This window comes from Gymnoscopelus microlampas (genome assembly GCF_963454915.1).
Source record: "Gymnoscopelus microlampas genome assembly, chromosome: 20".
Taxonomy (NCBI): Eukaryota; Metazoa; Chordata; class Actinopteri; order Myctophiformes; family Myctophidae; genus Gymnoscopelus; species Gymnoscopelus microlampas.
Window position 1 is genome coordinate 8,216,390 of NC_139957.1, and position 16,991 is coordinate 8,233,380.

The 16,991-nt window shown below is 42.5% G+C and overlaps 1 protein-coding gene across 1 annotated transcript in view; it reads left to right on the forward strand.

The window, feature by feature from the left end:
* Window positions 1–16,991, forward strand: part of alk (ALK receptor tyrosine kinase) — a 197,895-nt gene that overhangs the window by 105,311 nt on the left and 75,593 nt on the right. The window contains exon 7 of the mRNA XM_084045875.1: window positions 622–753. Coding sequence (XP_083902001.1) covers window positions 622–753 — 132 coding nt within the window. The remainder of the gene's footprint in view (window positions 1–621; window positions 754–16,991) is intronic.

Below are 16,991 nucleotides of genomic sequence, written 5' to 3' on the forward strand. Positions count from 1 at the left end.
TTACTTTACTTGAGTGTTTCCAATGTTCAGTACTTTTACTTCTACTCCTCTACATCTCAGAAACAAATGTTGTACTTTTACTCCACTACAATTATTTGACAACTACTAGTTACTTTGTAGATTTAGATTATTATTACAAAACATACATTAACCACTTTAGCCCAATTTACTCTTTGGCCATTTGAAAATAGCTGATCTACAAGCTCACAATGCGTCGCGATGCGACGCATTGTGAGCTTGTAGATCGGCTATTTTCAAAAGATATTTATACATTTTATACATTTGAAAACTTGTGAAATGGGACATTCTGCATAATAAGTACTTCTACTTTTGGTACTTTAAGTAATTTTTATACTTAAAATACAAAATACTTTTGTACTTTTACTCAAGTCAATTTTGAATTCCGGACTTTTACTTGTAACAGAGTATTTCTACATGTGAGTACTTTTTCCACCACTGATAATATGGTGTCATTGTTATCAGTTCACTCTGTGCCTCAGAGTTGGGCTTTTTTGTCATCATTTTTGTCGACACTGCCCAAATACATAGAAGTTAACATGAAAGCCTTTGTGAACCAATGGCCCTATTCTGAACTCGTACTATTCTCCTGTTTTTCCTCAGCCAACGGTGAGTTCCCTCCCGTGGCGGCGAGCACGACCAGGCTGCCCTGGCCGACCAATCAGAACATCAAGACCACCACTCCATCCGACGGGGACCCTCTGGAGGACGAGCTCGCGGACATCATAGATGAATGTGAGTTTGTGCTTGGCTGATCCATTGTTATAACCGTGATACAAGAGAGAGGCTCTCTCCACGGTCCGACGGGCAAGCGAGTGCATGTGTGCCGTGTGAGAGGATCATGTCTTCCCCCCCTCTCTGTCTGTCTGTCTCTCTGCCTGTCTGTCTGTGTCTCTGTCTCTGTCTGTCTCTATCTCTATCTCTGGCTCTGGCTCTCTCTCTCTCTCTCTCTCTCTCTCTCTCTCTCTCTCTCTCTCTCTCTCTCTCTCTGTCTCTGTGTCTCTCTCTGTCTCTCTGTCTCTCTCTCTCTCTGTCTGTCTGTCTGTCTGTCTGTCTGTCTGTCTGTCTGTCTGTCTGTCTGTCTGTTGAGCTCCCTTGCTCCTTTGCCACTCCTTTCAACCTTGCATCAAACAAGAACTGCACACACACACACACACACACACACACACACACACACACACACACACACACACACACACACACACACACACACACACACACACACACACACACACACACACAGGCACCACATTAATGATTCATACTTTGCTCAGCACGTGGACACATGTATGGCATACAACGCCTTAGCAGCAACAAAGTAAGTGTGCCACCTGCTGGCCTCCCGTAGAACCACATGTGAGGCACATTACAGTGCAGTGCAGCTGTTTTGATGTGTAAAACCCCTCCAATGTGTCTCCTAATGATGTCAATGTGATGCAGACTTGTGCTACTGATGACTTGAGTACATTGGACCACAATGGAAACCAGCCCCCTGGGGCTTTTTGTGTTAGCATAACCTTTGACTGTACTACCTGTCTTGTTAACACTCTTGTTAACCCATTATGGAACGCATCTGTGTCATTTTTAGATTTGGGTTAAAAAGCATAATTTTACACTTTGGCTATTCAAAAATAGCAGATCTACAAGCTTGTAGTGCGGCACCGAGTGCCGAGCTACGAGCTTATAGGGCCTTTCTGTGTGGAGTTTGCATGTTCTCCCCGTGTCCCCTAGGGTTAGGTACCCTCACAAAAACATGCAGTGTTCCTTCCACGCGCCACGTCCTACCTGGGCTGGCAGAGGGAGTGTAGCGCCCAGGATTACTTAGACAATTGGCACTCGGTGTCGGTGAAGAAATGGGTTGCAAAATCGTGGGATAAAAACAAATGGGAAAATATTTTCAGATGGGGGTCCGTGGACAAATGCATTTTAATTTCATAGTCCTTAAAATGTTTGAGAACCACTGCTCTAATCAGGGGTTCCCAATTTTTTACATGCTGAGGACCCCAAGCAGCCATAGCCTCTGGTTGCAGACCCCTTTTGCAAGATGGCTTCATGTATTTGTTTGTTTTATAGCGAAGGTCCGAGGTCGCCGGATTTGATCCGGGCGAGTGTGTTTTGGGGCAAGCGTTCTTGCATTTCCCCTGGTGGCTTCCAATGTGCTCTAAAAGCTAATGTTTCTCAGAAATGAAAAGGCTCCATGCAGAGCAGTGTGTTATTGTCTTTTCCATGAGTCACAGCCGGCCGGTGTGTTTCTGAGATGATGATGATGATGATGAGGACTGGTCTAGACACTGTTGCTACACTCTCGCTTTCAGGGAATGTAATTGCGTTCATCAATATCTTGTTTACTCTCCCTGGGAGCAAAAAAACATTTTTTTTATGACATTTACGCTGCTTAAAGCCAATGGAATCAATTTTTGACGCGGGTTCACCTTCCATTTGAGACTTGTTAGCAGCTTCACACCCCCACATACACACACACACTATGCTCTCTAGAGGTTATTTCTGTGAAACGACAAGCCTGATTGGACATCTGTCCCTCTTTGGTCACTCAGCAGTCTGAAGCACATTGTGGCCTTTATACAGTGTTGTTAGTAAAGCAGGGACAGCCATTTGCCAGCTTGTAATGTTTGTCTGTCTACGATTGACCTGATATTATTGATTTGATTGACTTGACAATGTTATGGACTAACATACTTCACGCACACTAAGGTCATTAGTGTGAATTTAACTCTGAGATTGTACGAATGTAGCAATGTGTTTGGGTAAGAAAATCGATGACTTGCTTCTCACATACGGTAATTGGGAACCTCAGCTGCCCCAAAACACGGCCCAGAAAATCGTGTGTGTGTGTGTGTGTGTGTGCGTGTGTGCGTGTGTGCGTGCGTGCGTGCGCGCGTGTGTGTATAGTGCATAGTACAGTACATTGCAGGTTTTCTCAAAGTTTTCTCAAGGTTTCTAGAGTGCCGTGACGCACAAATTCTGCAGAATACTTTGATAATATTTGGAATTGATTAATATCACTTCAGTTTAACCACCTCTATACTCTTCTTAGTAAAACAGACTGGAATTGCACTGTGCTACGTGCATTCCTTTCAAATCCGAATCTCTTCGCCAAAAATAGTGACATACTGTATCTTATGGGGAAAGATTCACATATTTTACGTACTGTAATATGACATTAATGTAACGTTCAAAATTTGACAATGTCATTCAGGGATGCCCTGAGACAAAATAAATGTGAGAACCACTGGTATACTGTACTGTGAAGATATTACTACAGTATGTATCTTTAAGGGTTTTTAACCGCCTGCTTTTCAAACGTTAAGACCATCAAATCCAGATGGCTCCACTCTCCTCGGCGAGTTGGGCGGCATGCAGATCATAGTCGGTTTTCAACCCCAGTCAGTTCTTTTTTTTCTTTTTGCTTTCCGCCCCAAGACATTAACCCCGGGAGAAGAAGGTTGAGGTTGATCTGCCCCCTGACGTTACACGTCGGCCATTTCAAAAGACACCAAGAGCCCTACGGGTGGTTAACATTCACCGGGCGTCTCTCCAAAAGCTTGATGGCCCTGACGGGGATGGGGACGGGGGGGTGGGGGGCAGGATGGCGGGCTCTGATGATGAGGGGCCTCTCAGCCTCTCAGCGGGCCTGTCACTCCAACCAGGCCCCACCACCCCACCGACACGCTCGATGATTAACCCCCGGCGAACGTCAAAGTATCCCCTCCCTTCTCTCTCTCTCTCTCTCTCTCTCTCTCTCTCTCTCTCTCTCTCTCTCTCTCTCTCTCTCTCTCTCTCTCTCTCTCTCTCTCTCTCTCTCTCTCTCCATATCGAGGGTCTGTCCAGTCGACCGTTGGGGTTTCTTCCATCGGTTATTATAAAGCGCTCCCGTCAGCAGGCTGTCTCTCTGACTGTTGTTATAACCATCATGCTCACTATACTGCTCCCTGTCCTTTGACTTGTTAATGGTGAATCTATACTGCCGGTTCTCTCAACGTATACTGTACCAGGGGTTCCAAATGGACCCTTACGGGTTGTGTAACTCTGAGAGTGTACACATGGAACATATGGGCCCGTAACACTTTGGGGTGAATATGGGGTCACATAACAAAAAAAAGGTTCCATTTGTACACTCTCAGAGGGTCCATTTGGGAGCCTCAGACATTGAGAAGATTATGTCCTTGACGTCAAAGACCCCCAAATTGATATGGGTTTTCCATGCGGACCCCCATCTAAAAAGATTTTGAGCCGGTAAGAGAAGATCTGTGGTTATAGAATTTCGAAATTATCCCAAAATTGTCAAATATATCCAATATTCTTCAAAAATCACAGATCTACAAGCTCACAACGCGTCGCGTCGCATCGCTCTCATCGCGACGCGTTGTGAGCTTGTACAGTAGATCGGTTATTTTTGAATAGCCAAAGTATAAATATCGGGTTAAAAGTGGATAAACTGATTGTGATGCCATATGAACTAATTTTGGAACCCCCACTGATCTATACATTGATTATTATGGCGTGGCGGTGGCTCCTCCGGTATAAACACGGCCTTTACATCCCAGCTCATCTCAGCCCCGCCCCTTCAACCTACATCATTTCTCCCCTCCGTTCTTTTTTTTAAGAAAATTTCGTTTTACCTTCGTTGTCCATTTTTCCCCCGCTTCCATTTCCATCTTTTGTCCCTCGTCCCTATCGATTCCCCTCCCGGCCGCCGGTTGGCCTCTCAATCAAGCGGCCGCTTTTCATTTCTCTCCTCCATTGGATGCACCGCCGCACTGCTGTTCATGCTGGCCGTTCACTGCTGAGTCATCAGGGGTTTTGGGGTGGGTGGGGTGTGGGGGGGATGGGGAGGTTGGGGAAACGTCGTCCTAGAGCAGTGGTTCTCAAACCTTTTCATGCCAAGGACCCCCCAAATTGATATGTATTTGGCCGCGGACCCCCACCTGAAAACATGCTGTGCCAGGGACCCCCCCAGAAGCAGATTTGAGTTAAAAATGTTCGCATTAAATCTCTTTTTTAATAAAAAAAAGAGATTTAAAGATTTTATTTTTCAAAAATAGCTGATCTACAAGTTCATAGTGTGGCACTCAGTGCCGCGCTATGAGCTTGTGTATCTGCTGTTTTTAAATAGCCAAAGTATAAAATATACCCCCCCAAGGACCCCTGGGGGTCCCAGGAACCCCACTTTGAGAACCAATGCCCTAGGAGAGCCCTCCACCCGCTCCCCCCAACTCGCTCTTTCTGTGATTACCTCTCCTGATGGGAAAGGGACGCGTCGCTAACCTCAAAATGAGCTCTGAGCTTTCTCCTTCTTCTTGTGGCATACAGTGAATGCGTGCCGTGCGCGCGTGTGCTTGTATTGCTATACACTATATTACTATAGTACAATTTCCCTGGTGCTCACAAGAGACATTGTCAAACAGCAACACTGAACAACACTAATAGCCAACCTACAAGCTCAGTATAGCTGTTAGGGTTGAAAAGGGTCAAAAAATATTATTATTAAGCGAAAATGGCATTTATAAAATTGACGTCCTTAAATGTCCCCACAAATGTTGTATTAATAATAATATGATTTTATTTATTTATAGAGACATAAATGCAGTTCAAAGTGCTTTACATTCAAATTAAAAGCACAGGTCAGACAAAGCAATAAAAGTTCAAATCTAGTCTAATTAAAACAGTGAAATTAAGAAAGTCAGTTAAAAGGAGATCAGTTAAAAGCAAGGGCATAGAAATATGTTTCAGTAATACAAACCATTGTGCGTGCGTATGTGTGTGCATTTACAGTACATTTGTAGGCTATGCATGTTTATCAGCACCTGTGTTTTCCTGCTACAAGACATTGACATAGAATCTCGCAGTAACAGGTGCAGCCTCAGTTGCCAGATGTGTGCTGTGTGTGAGTGTGCAGCAGAATAGCAGCAGCATGTTAACAGCCTCCTAGTGAAAGCAAAACAGAACGGGGGGGAAGCGTTCTCTACGAAGCCCCCCTTTTGTCGAGAAGCAGATTCAATTCAAGGTGTTCCACTATCTGCACACACACTGTATTCCTTCCCTCACCATGAAGTCAAACAAATACGCAGCTCCCCACCCCTGAATAGATGAATAAGGTGATTTAATCCAAGACAGAAGCGGGGCGGGTGGTGATTGAAGCAATTCGATTGCCTTCTTGAAAGTATGTGACAGCAGATGCCTGTGTCCCTTAATGCTCGCTCGCCCCGTTCTCCGCGGCTGGCTGACTTGTGGTCATTACGTCGCACCGCTAATTAGCCGCACCTCGGAGACGCGAGCTCCATTGTTTACTCACTCGTAAACAACGGCTTGTGGCCATCAGTTAGCTAGCTTAGCTGTTTGCGTTCGGGGAGAGGGACATTAGTCTCTAAGACAGACATGAGACTGATAACGACCATGCGCCACGCAAACAGACTATTGTAATTAATGGGACCCGGGGTTTGCTCCGTATAGGTTTGCATTAAGCATTCAAATCCATTCATGGACGCCCAGCATTGATCCATCTTTCTAATGGGGCTGTCTTAAAGGTAGACGACTGTCACAGCGGAAAAGGGAACACATGCCAGAGAGTAAAGTGGCATCCAGAATCTCATTAAGATATTCTCGGTGCGTTTCCTCAGTCTTTTATCTATAAGGATTGTGGTCCATATATAGTGAGCATTCGAAGATAAATCAATCAGAAGCAACGTTATTGTCACATCACAGGTTGGTGTAAATAAGTGGGTGATTTTTTTTTTTGTGCGAGCTCCATCGTTTTTGTTGTTTTCAGGAAGAGAAAAAGAAGGGTGGGGGGGCAGGGAGAGCAAGGAGAAAATAAATCAAACTACTCAAATCAAAATAGGCAAACATCTAAGATATCTACATAGTACAGTATATACACAGCATTATCCAGGTTAGACATACGGTGCATAATGTTTGGCTGGCACAAAGGTGGTAGCACTTTGGTAGGTCCACAAAGCAGCATCAATGAATTTACAATGGATTTTTGAAGGTATCTATATTTACCACTAGAAGAAGTGCTCCTCGGAGCACTGGTCTCCGCCAGTTCAGGTAGGTTATTGTAGGCCAGCAATGTTAGGAATTCGCCAATCAGGATGGAATATGAAAAATCGGACGGATCCGTCCTGATCACATGACTATAGAGATAATGTGTACAGATTTGCGTGATGTTTGGAATACATTTGTAGGAGTAATATTCCCAAAAATGTTTTGCAAAAACCAGCCTCCCGGTGGCGCTATAGTAGGGCGATGTTAAAAGTGTGGCATTTGTTCCTTAACGTAGTGCGAATGTACGTGCAAAGTTTCACCGCAATCGGACGCTGCATTCATGATTTGCGGTATTTTGTTCAATATGGGCCACTCCTGCAAATTTTAGATGTCAATCTTAGCCAATCAGGATGGAAAATGAGAAATCAAACAGATCCGACTTGATCACATGACTATAGAGATCATGTGTACTGATTTGCGTGAAAATTGTATAAAATCTGAAGGAGTAATATAAAAAAAGTGTTTTACATAAGTCTGCCTCCTGGTGGCGCTATAAAAGGCAGATGTGAAAAATGCATGGCAAAGGCTTTTCCTTGGCCTCTAGGGAGTGTGCATACAAAGTTTTACACAGATCGGTGCAGTTATAGGTAAAACACGAATTGGCCGGTTATAGCGCCACCATGAGGGTAATTTGAACATTTTCAAGTGGCATTTCTTCCTCGTCCTAGTGAGAATGCACGTGCAAAACTTCACGGAAACAGCATGCTGCGTTCATGATTTGAGGCATTTTGTTTAAAACGGAGCACTCCTGCAAACTTTGGAAGCCAATCTTAGCCAATCAGGATGGAATATGACGAATCTTAAAGACCAGTTTTGTTCCATGACTGTAGAGATACTGTGTACCAATTTGCGTGATGAGTACTGTCCAAAAATGTGTTTTGCAGAAATTGGCCTCCTGGTGGATCTATAACAGGCCCATGTAAAACATTTGGGGCAGAGGTTCTGCTCTGGCATCCAGGGAGTGTGTGTGCACAGTTTCACTGCGATCAAGCCAATGTTGCCGGAGATTAGCTGTTCACAGACGGACACACACGCGGACAGACGGACGGACGGACAGACAGGGTGCAAAACATAGTCATAGACAATAACTTTTGATTGATTCTAGTTGCACCTAGAACATTGCTAATGAAATAAAACGGCAGTTTGGAGCTTTGGGTTGGACTTGTCTTCCCGGTCACCATCATTCTTAATTATAATACCCTTTGATGTTAGATTTCTCTGCACACAAAGCTGTGCATTTTGTTCTACAAAATCAGTTCCAGGGACACTATGTTGGACAAGTCTAGACTAGTGACATTTTTGGCTATAGCGCTGCTGACAATGTGATAGCAAGAGCTGTATGACTGACATTAGATAAAACTCGTCCAAATTAAATTGGATGTTCCCCTGAAGCTAATTCCATGCCACCATCAAACAGTGGGTAGGTAATGGCTGCCAGGGTTGAGGTCTGTCTGTCTCTGTCAGTCTGTCTGTGGCGGGTGCACAGATATGCCCATACCTGGACTGGACGTCCGCGACACGTTGCCAACACAATAGACACCGGCAAGTAACAACGGGCAGGCTGACGCGGTGCAAAGTGTTGCATTATCACCCGATGATGGACATGCCCGACATCAGCGCGTATCGCTTTATGCTCGTCCGTCTGCCTGCCTGTCTGTCTGTCTGTCTGTCTGTCTACAGCAGTGGTTCCCAAAGTGGGGTCTGGGGACCCCCAGGGGTCCTTGAGAGGGTTCCATGGGGTCCTCAACTAGATGTGTTAATAGCAGTTTTGACCACTTTAACCCCAATACTGTATCTACTATTTTCCAAATATCTGATATTTTCCAAATTTGGAATAATTTTGATCCTTTTTTTTTAACACGGGGGCGGGGTTGCACAACATAATTATTTCAGTTGGGGGTCCGTGCGAAAATGCATATTAACTTGGGGGTCCTTGACATAAAAAAAAATTGAGAACCACCGGTCTAACAGTACCATACTACATACGTAAACCTAGACCAAGTGACAGACAGACAGACAGACAGACAGACAGACACAAGGATGCTAATGAAACCAACAAGGGAAACCTAACTTTGCTGACAAAGCCCATGCCATCTGTCATTGGTGTTTTGCTGCCCTGTCATTCTATGCATTCTACCGTGAGAGGCATTAGGAGGGGACTGCCATCCTGAGGAGGCTGGGGTTATTTTTAGATCACACAGCATTCTCTATGAACCTGCCTTTGTTGGAATACAGAGGGGGAAAAAAAGCAGATTCACTTAAAGGTGTTCCACTTTTCTGCGCGCCATCTTTTTTCCCTCCTCATGATGAAATGTAACAAATATCATCGCTGTCGGGCAGAAACCTCATATATCCATGTTTCAACTTTTGTTTTATTTAAAAAATGTTTGTAAAGTAATACCCTGGCCTACATCGTCACACAAGTAGTGAAAATAGCCAATCTACAAGTTTACAACGTGACGCATCGCGACACGTTGTGAGCTTGTAGATCGTCTATTTTCACTATATTAAAATGTTGTAGTTTTTAAAATGACTATACAAAAAAAGGAACCGTTTTGTACAAACAAGGTTTCCACCCGATACCAACGAGTGAAGGTTTGTTGCTGAAAGACAGAAGGGGGGGACGGTGATTGAAGCAATTCCAGTGGCTTCTTAATTGATAGCAAGTGACAGCAGATGTGTCCCTTAATGCTAGCACCGCTCCCCGCGGCTGACTCGTGGTCATTACGTCGCCCGCTAATTAGCTACACCTCGGAGACGTGAGCAGTTACATTGTTCGGCTTGACCTAGCCTTGACAACCATGCAGTCTTATGCAAAGGTTAAAATGTAGGCTAATTTAGACAGATGCCAGGTTAATTTGTTGTCCTAGCATCCTATAGTTTGTATAGTTTCAATGTACAATTAAAATGTTTTGATATTATATACAGTTTAGACTGGTTCTTTGTTTACCTATGATCCTATGAGGCACTACACTGTCTTTGATGCATTTGATGTATGTGTTTACCTTGCTTTACTGTAAGTCGCTCTGGATAAATAGCGTCTGCTAACTGCCTACATTGTAAATTGTAAAATAGGGACGCCAGATTGAAAGTGGTTAATAAATGTATGGTTGCAGACAAGAGAACATATGTCTATAACATTTGTCACATGCAGATGGATAAATGTGGATTAAAATGCACGCACCAATTCCAGGGGATCCTGGCAAATGTCATGCATCACAATCATTTTAATCATTTTAACCACGTTATCCATTTGTTTCGTTTCCGTCTGCCTGCCTGTCTGTCTGTCTGTCTGTCTGTCTACAGCAGTGGTTCCCAAAGTGGGGTCTGGGGACCCCCAGGGGTCCTTGAGAGGGTTCCATGGGGTCCTCAACTAGATGTGTTAATAGCAGTTTTGACCACTTTAACCCCAATACTGTATCTACTATTTTCCAAATATCTGATATTTTCCAAATTTGGAATAATTTTGATCCTTTTTTTTTAACACGGGGGCGGGGTTGCACAACATAATTATTTCAGTTGGGGGTCCGTGCGAAAATGCATATTAACTTGGGGGTCCTTGACATAAAAAAAAATTGAGAACCACCGGTCTAACAGTACCATACTACAGTGGTCACCTATTCATATACGCACCGGAGTCTCTGAAAGGTACCCACCATAACCTTAGGTTGTGAAAGGTTGGGGGTGTGGCTATGCCTTGGGGGTGTGTTTTAAGTTTTTCATTTTAGGTGGACAGTAGGTGGCAGAAGAGAGCAGAGGAAAGCAATTACTCTACTTGCAGTTTATTTCTTAAAAGCAGAAGTCATTAGAGAACTTATGAATGCAGACAATTTATCATTGAATTAATAAAACAAACTTATGTACTAGAGTATTTCCAATTTCCAGTAGTTTTACTTTATTTTATACATAGGCTATTTGAAAATAGCTGATCTACAAGCTCACAATTTTCACAATGCTATTTTGAAACATTTTACACAACAGTGTATTTTCAAACATTTTACAGTGGTGTAAAGTAACAAATTACATTTACTCAAGTACTGTACATAAGTAAAGATTTTAGGTATTTTTACTTTACTAGATTATTTCCAATTTCCAGTACATTTATTTCTACTCCACTATACATCTCAGAGGCAAATATTGTTCTTTTACTCCACTACAATTATTTGAAAACTTTAGTTGTTACTTTGTAGATTTTGATTATTACAAAACATACATTAACCACTTCAGCCTTATATAAACGTTGGCTATTTAAAAATAGCCATGTGATGCGTTGTGAGCTTATAGATCTGCTATTTTCAAAGGATTTTTATATATTTTGATAACCTGTGAAACGGGACATTCTACATGTATTTTTATGTGGTATATGTGGTGGCTTTTACTTTAAGTAAAATATCTGAGTACTTCTTCCACCACTGAAGAACAACAATTAAAGAACAGAGGATAAGCCAGTGTTTTTCTCATTCTTTTTTTTCTCTCTCTCAGTCATAGGAGACAGCTGTTGCGACCAGTGTTGCCAGAGTTTGCGAGAGAAATAAGCAAACAGGTCTATGAAAACAAGCCCAAAAGAGATTGATTATTATAGGCCACATGAGCACATTAAACCTATATGCACCTCAAGTTCTCAAATAAAAAGCAGCCAGCTTCTACCAATATTTACAAGCAACTTTACAGAAAAACAGGTTGCTTATAATAAGCAAACATGGCAACGCTGGTCGCGACCCCTTCCTTTCATTCAGTGAGAGAGGATCATGGTTAACATATGCTAATAGACAGTCAGTGGCTTCAAGCTTGGCCATTGTTGTCACAAAACAAGTTTGGCCACCTTCACACACAGTTAGGTAGGCTACAGTCAGCAGGGAGAGGGGGTTGGGGGAGAATTTAGCTTTTTTGAAATCATGTTCTCAGTGGTGGAAAAAATGCTCACATTAGCTCAAGCACCCCTCTCTCTCTCTGTCTTCAGTATTAACTGGGTATCAACTGCCTTTTAAGGTCAACCCTAAATGCTTAAGTAAGAGTCCCTCTTGTGGTTAAAGCTGATGTCCAGTGATTTTGCGGCCCGGGTTTAAATCCCACGCTATGAGCTTGCAAATTCCATGCGGAATGTCCAGTTTTTGTTACCACAATATAAAAATACTCTGTTACAAGTAAAAGGCCTGTGTTAAAAATGTTACTGAGTAAAACTACAAAGTACTGGCATCAAAATATTTTCAAACATTTTACACAACAGTGTATTTTCAAACATTTTACTGTGGTGTAAAGTAACACATTACATTACACAAGTACTGTACATAAGTAAAGATTTTAGGTATTTTTTTTTCTTTACTGGAGTATTTCCCTCTCTCTCTCTCTTTCTCTCTACTTGTTATGCAGAAAGTCCTCTTTCACACGTTATGTCAAAATGTAAAATAGCAGATCTACAAGCTCACAACGTGTAGCTTAGTTCTGCTATTTTTAAATAGACAACTTTATATAAGGTTAATGGTTAATGTATGTTTTGTAATAATAATCAAAATCTACAAAGTAACTAAAGTTTTCAAACACTTGCACATCGTGTGTGTGTGTGTGTGTGTGTGTGTGTGTGTGTGTGTGTGTGTGTGTGTGTGTGTGTGTGTGTGTGTGTGTGTGTGTGTGTGTGTGTGTGTGTGTGTCTCTGACTGACAGTGTGTGGGCACAGACAGACAGACAGTAGGGGGAGGTAGGTAGCAGGTAGCAAAACCGGTTATGTTAATGATATACTGTGTAGCCTACACTACAGTATTCCAAATAAGCTGAGGAACTCTGCTATCAGGTTCCCCTCCCCCCTACAGTACCTCTGTTCCCAGCACACCGTGGAACCACACGTTACTGCCGGACCCCCGGCAGTAACTCTGAGGACCCTCTAGGGGTCTCGGACCTCCTGTCGAAGACCCCTGATTTAACTCTCTCTCTCTCTCTCTCTCTCTCTCTCTCTCTCTCTCTCTCTCTCTCTCTCTCTCCTGTCGAAGACCCCTGATTTAACTCTCTCTCTCTCTCTCTCTCTCTCTCGAAATCCGCGGGCTAATAAGTGTCAATTTGGGGGTCCTTCACATGAAAAAGTTTGAGAACCACTGCTCTGATCTCCTCTCCTCTCTCCCCCCCCCTTGCACTTTGGCTAATTAATATTGACTGTTGTAAGTGAAAAGGTTAAGAAATGTTCAAAAAGTTTACTGTTTCAGTTTTTGAGAGGCTGCAGCCAGTGTGTGCAGTTCAGATTTATGTTGTTCCTGTAAGGATAATTATTGTTCCAATTCCAAATATGGAATCTGTAGCAGCAAAATACTTAAAAAGATAAAAACTGTTTTCTATTGTTCAATTAAATTGGATTCAGTTCTAAAAGGCTAAAAACTGTACACGTCTTTTTTTTTTAGGGGGGGGCACGGGGAAAGTAATATGAAGTAACATGTAATATATTACTCTTGATTCCAAGTAATAAGTTATATAATATTATTACTTTTCAAAGGAGTAATAAGTAATAGGTAACATATTACTCTCCTAAGTAATATAGCCCAACACTGATTATAAAACATATACATTAACCACTTTAGCCCTATATTATACCATGGCCATTAGAAAATAGACGATCTACAAGCTCGTAGATCGGCTACTTTCAAACATTTCAGTACTTTTACTTTTGGTACTTTAAGTATATTTTGATGCCAATACTTTGTACTTTTACTCAAGTAACATTTTGAACACAGGCCTTACTTACTTTTTTAAAATACATTTTGATACCAAGCGCCACCTCGTGGCTGGACGGCCACACTACACTTTCTAATTATTTCAATGGGAGGCGCTAAGAATCTGTGGGCGTCAACTTTGAAAGGTACCTAAAGAAACCTTTGAAAACCTCTGATGTCCAATAGGTGGCCGTTTGAAGATCGTGCATGAATGAACAGGTGACCACTGTACATACGTAAACCTAGACCAAGTGACAGACAGACAGACAGACAGACAGACACAAGGATGCTAATGAAACCAACAAGGGAAACCTAACTTTGCTGACAAAGCCCATGCCATCTGTCATTGGTGTTTTGCTGCCCTGTCATTCTATGCATTCTACCGTGAGAGGCATTAGGAGGGGACTGCCATCCTGAGGAGGCTGGGGTTATTTTTAGATCACACAGCATTCTCTATGAACCTGCCTTTGTTGGAATACAGAGGAGGGGGAAAAAAGCAGATTCACTTAAAGGTGTTCCACTTTTCTGCACGCCATCTTTTTTCCCTCCTCATGATGAAATATAACAAATATCATCGCTGTCGTGCAGAAACCTCATATATCCGTATTTCAACTTTTGTTTTATTACATTTTTTTCCGTAAAGTAATGCCCTGGCCTACATCGTCACACAAGTAGTGAAAATGGCCAATCTACAAGTTTACAACGTGACGCATCGCGACACGTTGTGAGCTAGTAGATCGGCTATTCTCACTATATTAAAATGTTGTAGTTTTTAAAATGACTATACAAAAAAAGGAACCGTTTTGTACAAACAAGGTTTCCACCCGATACCAACGATATGAAGGTTTGTTGCTGAAAGACAGAAGGGGGGGACGGTGATTGAAGCAATTCCAGTGGCTTCTTAATTGATAGCAAGTGACAGCAGATGTGTCCCTTAATGCTAGCACCGCTCCCCGCGGCTGACTCGTGGTCATTACGTCGCCCGCTAATTAGCTACACCTTGGAGACGTGAGCAGTTACATTGTTCGGCTTGACCTAGCCTTGACAACCATGCAGTCTTATGCAAAGGTTAAAATGTAGGCTAATTTAGACAGATGCCAGGTTAATTTGTTGTCCTAGCATCCTATAGTTTGTATAGTTTCAATTAAAATGTTTTGATATTATATACAGTTTAGACTGGTTCTTTGTTTACCTATGATCCTATATTGCTGAGGCACTACACTGTCTTTGATGCATTTGATGTATGTGTTTACCTTGCTTTACTGTAAGTCGCTCTGGATAAATAGCGTCTGCTAACTGCCTACATTGTAAATTGTAAAATAGGGACGCCAGATTGAAAGTGGTTAATAAATGTATGGTTGCAGACAAGAGAACATATGTCTATAACATTTGTCACATGCAGATGGATAAATGTGGATTAAAATGCACGCACCAATTCCAGGGGATCCTGGCAAATGTCATGCATCACAATCATTTTAATCATTTTAACCACGTTATCCATTTGTGCGTGCGTGCATGCGTCCGTGCGTGCGTGCGTGCGTGCGTGCGTGCTTGCGTGCGTGCGTGCTCATGTGTCCTAGTCGCTTCTTTTGTATTTGTTTTCATTGACCTAGTTGCTTGTTTCTCTCAGACAATCTGGCAACACTGGTCCAGATGCCTGTTCAGTGGAGTGTAGAACTGAGAGGAATAACATGTTCCTCTGCATCCAGTTCCTCCCAGTGAAAGAGAGAGAAAAAAAAAACAGGTATGCTTTTTAAAACGACCAGCAAACAGACTATTGTAATTACAGTAAAAGGACCCAAGGTGCTCCATGAGGTTTTGCATTAAACATTGAAATTCATTCTTGGACTTCCAGCATTGATCCATCGTTCTAATGGGCTAGAAAAGGAACACAATCATGCTAGAGAGTAAAGTGGCATCCAGAATCTCTGACATTCTCAGTGTATATCCTCAGTCATCTTTTCCCTGAATATTTTTGGTTTTGTAGTGAGCATTCAAAGATGAACGTCAATGAATGTGCAATAGGTTTTTGAAGGTATCAGTACTAGTATAGAGCCCTGAAGCACTCCGGTCAAACATATTCATATCGTTTAAGTGGTTAATGAAATAAAAGGTTCCCATTTAGAACTTTGGGTTGGACTTCCCGGGCCGGTCACCATTACTCGTAGCTCTAATACCCTTTGATGTTTGATTCCTCTGCAAAACAAAGCTGTAGATTTTTACTCCGCAAAACAGTTCCAGGGACAATTTGTTGGACGCGTCCTACGCTAGTGACAATTTTTGGCTAGCGCTGTTGACAGCCAGAAGTGAATATCTGACATTAGATAAAACTCGTCCAAATTAAATTGGATGTTCCCCCGAAGCTAATTTTCAAGCCACCATGAAACGGTGGCTGTGCGATGGCTGCAAGGGCTGAGGTTGGTGTGTGTAGACTTTTCTTCAAACATATCTATCTATATACTGCATGTGCGTGCGTGTTTGTGCGTGTGTGCGACTGTGCGTGTGTGTGTGTCTCCGTCCCTCATTAGACATGTCTGACACAGTGTCTAGGACTAGGTGACAGTCCCCCTTTTGTGACAGAGAGGCCACTAATCACTAGGACGGTAGCAAAGTTCACAAAAGGGGCCTTATGTAATAGGCAGTCAGACATGGGAGAAGAAGGGTGTCCTCTGGAGAGTGTGTGTGGGGGGGAGTGTGACTGTGACTGTGTGCATGCAGAAAGTCGTCACTGTCGTGTGTAAACCTTGCATGTCCAAAACCGTTACAGTTCAGGAAATGGCCCAAAAAAAAGGACCAGTGTTCCAATGGACCCAGTGTAGTTATTATTTAGTCACAAGCTCTTGTCAATACTTTTCATTGGTTCAATATTTCGTTGCCGTCGGGCAGAAACGTCCTATATCCATAAATTAAGGCCGTACAGCGTCACACAAAAGCATAAAAAGTAATCTATTACTGTTGCTATTTTAGATTTTTTTTATCCTGAAAAGTAACTGTTTTGGACATATGAGTTTTCCACCCGACAGAGACAATTTATAAAAACCCACAGACACACTTAACCACTTTCACTTTCAAAAATAGCAGATGTACAAGGCTCACAGCGCGTCACATGATCGCGGTGCTTGCACGACCATTTCCACTACCTTTGTCCGACACCGTTGTACAAGCAAAGTAGGGCTTTAATTTACTTAAATAAAAACATAAAAAGGAGATACA